The sequence below is a fragment of the Branchiostoma floridae genome, chromosome 10 (assembly GCF_000003815.2).
Source record: "Branchiostoma floridae strain S238N-H82 chromosome 10, Bfl_VNyyK, whole genome shotgun sequence".
In the NCBI taxonomy this organism is placed as follows: Eukaryota; Metazoa; Chordata; class Leptocardii; order Amphioxiformes; family Branchiostomatidae; genus Branchiostoma; species Branchiostoma floridae.
Window position 1 is genome coordinate 20,680,710 of NC_049988.1, and position 6,310 is coordinate 20,687,019.

The 6,310-nt window shown below is 40.0% G+C and overlaps 1 protein-coding gene across 1 annotated transcript; it reads right to left on the reverse strand.

Moving 5' to 3' along the window:
- Positions 1–811: 811 nt before the first annotated feature.
- On the reverse strand, positions 812–5,032 carry LOC118424623 (ankyrin repeat and SOCS box protein 8-like). Its single transcript, XM_035833266.1, has 3 exons — positions 4,933–5,032; positions 2,327–2,569; positions 812–1,579 (listed from the first exon to the last, which is right to left on the reverse strand). The coding sequence occupies exons 2-3, from the start codon at positions 2,552–2,554 to the stop codon at positions 944–946; spliced, it is 864 nt and encodes a 287-aa protein (XP_035689159.1). The 5' UTR covers positions 2,555–2,569; positions 4,933–5,032; the 3' UTR covers positions 812–943.
- Between the last annotated feature and the right edge of the window lie 1,278 nt (positions 5,033–6,310).

The window sequence follows — 6,310 nt, forward strand, 5'->3', positions numbered from 1 at the left end:
GCAGAGTGACTATAGCCAACATCTGTTCTTTCTTCAGCGATATCTAGGAGTAATATAGGGCTTAGGTCAGTGCAAAAGGTATACATTCCAAAATAATGTAGTATAGAACTGACATATTCACTGACATGCACGTCTAACAGATATCTCAATTTGACTGCTCCAAATTGCGCCAGATATTGAAAACAGACTTGCAAACCCGCAAAATTTTTTGCCTGAAGTGGCCCAAAATGTTAACATGCTTTTATTCAATGCAAACCCCTTCTTGATGAATTTTTATCAATTGTACGATGTTATTGGTAACACTGCAATTTTAAATAAAGTAATCTGAAAACTGAAAATGTGCCATATTGGGCACGGCCATTTTGTTGGCTCATCTGGGCTTCATACGCAAATGCATTGCACAGATTTGCAGAGTTGGCACAATTTCCTATAGTGCAATTTTGTGCAGTAGAGTGAGTTGTCACAGTTGCAATAGGAATGTCATGCTCTCTCATATTTGCCAGCTACAGTTACACCACTTTCAGTTGCAAAGATTATACATCAGTAATCAGAGTCACAATAGTTAACGTTTATAGTCATAAATATAATCATCAAACCCTGGATCTACAGTTTTAAAACCTATAAAATCAAAGGGGGTGCCCTAAAAATAAAATCTCACAAGCAAAACTGCATGTCTAAAACAGAAAAAGGTGGGAGGGGGGTTATTCATTCAAAAACATACATAATATTATGTACCCTATTGGAGTAGTTCATTCCCCATAATGGAACAAAGAATTTGAAGACTTGGTCATATCAAGGAGCTCCTTGGTCATATCTTCCCAACAACAATATTAATATTAGTACATCTGTTTAGTACATCTGTGTTAGGTTTATCAATATACAGTTAAAACAATTTTGCTTAAATCCCAGTCTGCTAGCATTAAGATAGCAGATGAAGGTGTCATCAATTCTTCAGACAAAGAAATCTCTTCAGGTACTCCGGAAGTGGTAACTTCTTCACAGCTTTCGGGAGATAAGTCTCTCCTATAGATTTCCTTATCTTGTATAAGCAGAGGTCCTTAAGAGTCCTTGGGTTGTTGGACAGCTCTAGAAGCCTGTCGCAAAGCTGGTTGTCCCTCACAATTTCATTGGGCATCTGTCCATTGTCGTTCCGGAGGTCAAACTGTCCCGACGCTCGGATCAGTAAGTTCAGGCTCTCGTCGTCGTTTGTGTTGTTCAGCCCACGAGCCTGGATGAGAGAAGCCCGGTACACCGGCGAATACCCGTTGTAGTTTTCGGTCTGGACTTCGGCGCCGTACTGTAAGAGGATTTCCACGGCTTCGAGGTTCCCCTTCATAGACGCCCAACTGAGAGGGGTGTCGCTGTTGTAGTCTAAGGAGTTGACTGTAGCTCCGTGTTGAAGGAGGACTTTAAGACACGGAGCGTTGTTGCGGAAGGCAGCCCAGTGCAGGGGCGTGTCTTGGTTCCCGTCGGGTGCGTTGATGAACGCTCCGTGCTGTAGGAGGATGGAGACACAGTTGGAGTCTTTCTCAGCAGCATAGTGAAGAGCTGTACGGCCATAGCCATCCTTGGAATTTACCTGCAACAGAAATATCCCCGTCTAAAATAAATCTTCATAACAATGCCAATAAGTTTGCAGTACGTTCATCTTATCTTACAAATGGTCCCAAGTACTGGTTCAAAATAACAAAGAAACTTAAACTGCCTGCAGTTTCTCTTGCATTGTCACTGCAAATGAAGATTTATGAAGGCTTGTAGTAATTGCTAACTAAAGGCTCCCTTTCCACTAGACCGAAATCTTGACTATACAGCAACCAAAAGTGAAGTTGTGTGAAATTATGATTTCATAACTAGTGTATGATGCAAGACGTAAAAGTATGACTTAACTTAAGTTAAAGGACAACAATACACTCAAAACCTAAATGATTTGATCGTTATCTATGAAATTTATTGAGAGATCTGCCAAAGGCCCTAGGGCGATCTGACTTGCCTAGCATGTACCCAAAAGCGCAACTTTCAATGCAAAATGTGCCAGAAATTTGGTATCCTTAAATATTTTAAAAATGGGAATGACTTCAGTTTCAATGGCCAAATCCAGTATTTGAATTTTTGACAGCAGCGCACTTGGCACCAAAAGTGCATTCAAAATATTAGATGGAAACCTGAGTGCATAATACATGTAGAGGCCCGTGTGATACCCCAATTATCATCTGGTCTGAAACACCTGTATGTAATGTTATTACAACCCTGATACATTGTATGACATTAGAGCTTTTACATGGAATGTCACCACACAATACATGGAGATGTGAGTTAGCATACTTACATCAGCTCCTCTCTCCAGGAGCATTTCCGCACAGCGAGCATCACTGACCATACAGGCGCAGTGTAGCGGGCGCAGAGTCCCGTGGACACAGTTGATGTCCGCGCCCTTGTTGATCAGGTCCTCCACATCGTCCTTGGTACAGATCTCCCAGTCACAGATCACGTGGATCAGCCTCTCGTTCAGCTCGTAACAGGTCTGGGTGTTCTCCATGATGTACCACATGGTCATGGGAGATACAGGAGGCTGTGGGAACAATACAGTGATATTATTACAAACAGTGTAAAACAGTGGTATACAGAATTTCATACTTAAGAAAGAAGGGAAATATCATTTATGTAGATAAATTGAGAGGGAAATGACATCTATTCTATTTCCACTTCTGACTTCTTTTCTATATTCAGTGGGAGATAAATTGTCCAACATCTTCAAAATCATTTATAAATGGGTTGGATCATTCATAAATTCTAGGAACAAATTGGTATTGTGAACATTGACAGATAAAATGTAGTTATAAGTTCTTCAGATACTACTAGTACTTCCCTTAAATGGAGCAGTATTCAAATGCCATAATACTTTATTAAAAGTTTTAAAAAAAACATAGGTCAAGGCCATCAAAATCAGCATTGAAGAGAAAGAGGCAGGTAAAACAATGGTCAAGATAATTTGCAAATAAGTACCTCAATTTCTCTATGTACTTTGGCCATCTCCTTACACATAAAGGCAAGGTCATCTCCAGCTGTTTTTATTTTTGCCCCACTCATTGATTAAGAGCCCATGTTGATTTTTGTTATTAAATCTTTTATTTTTTATGTTTTGGAAATACATTTTCCCCAGTTTCATGACATGAGGTTCAGTGAGAAATTTGGGTCAGTTGAGGTGAATTTTTTGTCTGTCCCATCAAGCAAATTTCCATCCCAGGGTGGAGGGTTGGGTCTTGGAGACAACCTTATATAAATACCATAAAAAGCCTTCATAATCAATGGGTCAAGTCTCAGAGGCAATATGATCCCCTGAGTTATTCCCCACTTTTAGACGTGAGTGTTTACAGAGAGATGCTGACTGAAAGGCACAGAATGTCACCATGCAGTGCTGCCGTGGGAGCTTGATAAAAATAAACTTGTTGTTGTTTTTCACTGATATTTAAAGCCTGCTATCATATCAACTTATCAACATACTTCAATATGCAAGGGTCAACAAATATATGTGGCAGACAGTCACACTACACGCAAAATAATCAAAATATATACAAACATTGTAAATTCTATTTCATTTTATCAGGAGTTAGATTATTATAAGGCTGAGGCTATTGATGGGTTTTCCTGTCAATAAGAATTCTATTTTCCCTATAGAAATGGTGATCCTGTCAATAAGAGTTTTTTTCCCAATATTGACAGGAATGAATGTGTTTGCGTAGCTAATCACAGAATACCTTATTAATATTACAGCCTTAAAATAATTGATAATCTTGTGAATGGTACCTTATCAGGCTGTCAACCCTATAAACTCTTACATAAACCTAACATTACATGGATATCCCTGTATTAATGATAAATAATATATAATAATAAAATAAGACTAAACAAAAGTAACTTCGACCCACTGCTCATGAGTTTAACACAATACTACTAGAGTAGAGTAGTGTAGAGTTACTGTAAATGCAGAAATGTTGGCGGTGGTTTTATGTTTGCAGTTTTCGTGGTTGCCAATTCACTGCGAACTTAAAATCACCGCGAATATTTGTCCATTACAGTATGTGACTACAGTAGATAATGATACCGCAACCTTAAAACCACTGTGTACACTCCAATTTCGCACTACCGCGAATTTAAATCCCCACGAACTTAAATGCATTTACAGTACTGTAGGACTGGCAGACCATATCAGCAACTGATCAAATAGGGGCTGACTGTCTCAAACTCATTCCTTTTTATCCTGTCAATAAAGATCTTTATTTTTGTACCAGATTGACAGGATGTTCCTGTCAATAACCCCGTGGCTATGAATATTGACCTTTAGCTGACCCTAAATAATGCCTCAGTTCGTTTGAGCTGGTGCACAAGAATTTAAATAGACTGGCCTGTGTGAAAATACACAATCTAGCATTTCTCCTTTTTTATCAGTTACCAAGCTACAAAGGAGCTTTTATCTTGTACCTAGCCTGGACTGCCAGAATTTCTGCTTACAGTAGTCCGTCATGTGACCATAATCTTGTTGTAATTATACACATTACAATTTTGTTGTTGTTGTTTCTGACACACAGCCCCTCCCCCCACTGTGCATACACTGAAGCGATATCCGTCCAAATAATAAAAGGTGAATACAACTCCAACCTGCATAATGACTCAATTAAGAAACTGCGATTTGTTATGACTTCCCCAAACGTCTTTTGCATAGCATTATTTTCATAAAACCCTGTGTTTATTTCTAGTATTAGGAAGGGGCAGCTGCAAATTATGAAGTCAGCTGACTCTAAATACCCGGCAATTCCTACAAAATATCGACCAGTTAACCCATGCCAAACACCATCTACATTGCCAGAAGACGTTCTTTCTATCAATGGTGTAAGCATTTTGCTGTTGACCGGTAGAAATAAACACAAATCTTACCAAAAACGGTGAGAGCCGGTCCGTCCAGCCGGAACACTATGTGTACACTGTGTACAGTAGGCTGATGACCTTTGACATTCAAGATGGCGGACATTCACGTCGAAGATCGTGTTCACGGGGGCGACCCTCACGGGCAGACATGGTTCTATATGGGGGTTTTGAGGCATTCGGTAATTGAACGAGGTCTATCAGTTTCCGGGTCACATTTTCAGGGCATTGAGCAGCAAAAAGCAGCAAAGGGGCTATCAAAAAATAAAAGTTTAATATTGATAACAAGTTTTCCTGGTACCAGATATCCATATCCAGGGGCGGCAGGCTGTTTCTTCGGTGGCTCACTAGTGCCGCCTGCCCGCCAATCTAACTTAGCGCTCCGGGGAGAGCTCGATAACCTCCTTGCCCCGGGGAGTTTAATTTAGTTGCCGGGTCTTTCGGGCTTTTACCACTCGGAGCACTGATTGTAGATCGGCGGGCAGACTCTCTTGCTTATTTGCACGTACTTGGGCATTTAGGACGAAAGATTGTTTTGTATATTAATACGACACCCCCTTGGATCCCTTGGCGCACTTTCCGTTTTGTTTACTAAGGATGGAAAAATAATTAGTCTTGTGAAAACCGCGTCAAAACTGATTTTCATGTTTGCACTCTGAAGGTATTATTTTCTCCCCCTTAGACCACTACTTAACTACTTACCCACTTGCTTACAAAAAACTACAACGTTATGTGTTAAAACTGCGCCACGTGGCCCGGAGAGTGTCTTGAATTTTTTTTTTCTTGTTGGCGAGAGGCGCAATCACGGTGTGCAATGTTGCGCCTGAAATTTAAAAAGAAAAATTAGGCACACAGGATATACAATGCTGCGATGGGACAGTGCTTTCTTTTAAGTTGTGATGAAGGGACACCATGAAAATTCTTACTTCAATCAAAGTGCCCGGATTTTCCCTTCAAAAGTAACGTTGCACATTGGAAGTGGCACGACCTGAGACACAAGAGTCTGGTGTGGAGGGAGTGTTTTTGTAGGCTTTTAATACATTTATGTACAAAAAGTCGTATATGTTAAATTGTATACGTATATATTAAAGATTGATTATAGGCTATCCGGGTTCAAGATACGGTGTAGCCGTATTGATTTAAAGGCGAATACACAGTGTTCTTTGAACCAACAATACATGCACTTTTGCCTATGGTAGATTGAAGACAAAAGAATGGACTGTGCACTCTATAAGTAAAGGAAGATTAGAGCTGTAATCAGCAGAGATGGACCAGCACACAATCCTACGGCTTAGGAACCAATCTATTCACGATTCAGGAAGGGAATTCACTTCCTGATCAAGAGAAGCCTTTTAAATTGACACCATATACAGTCATGTAGCCTCAATCT

What these genes read in the sequence shown, in the direction of transcription:
- LOC118424623 (XM_035833266.1), bottom strand. Translation starts at nt 2,554, where the DNA reads ATGACCATGTGGTACATCATGGAGAACACCCAGACCTGTTACGAGCTG. An exon ending in TCCTGGAGAGAGGAGCTGAT is followed by an intron (nt 1,580 to 2,326) that starts GTAAGTATGCTA and finishes TTTCTGTTGCAG; the next exon opens with GTAAATTCCAAGGATGGCTA.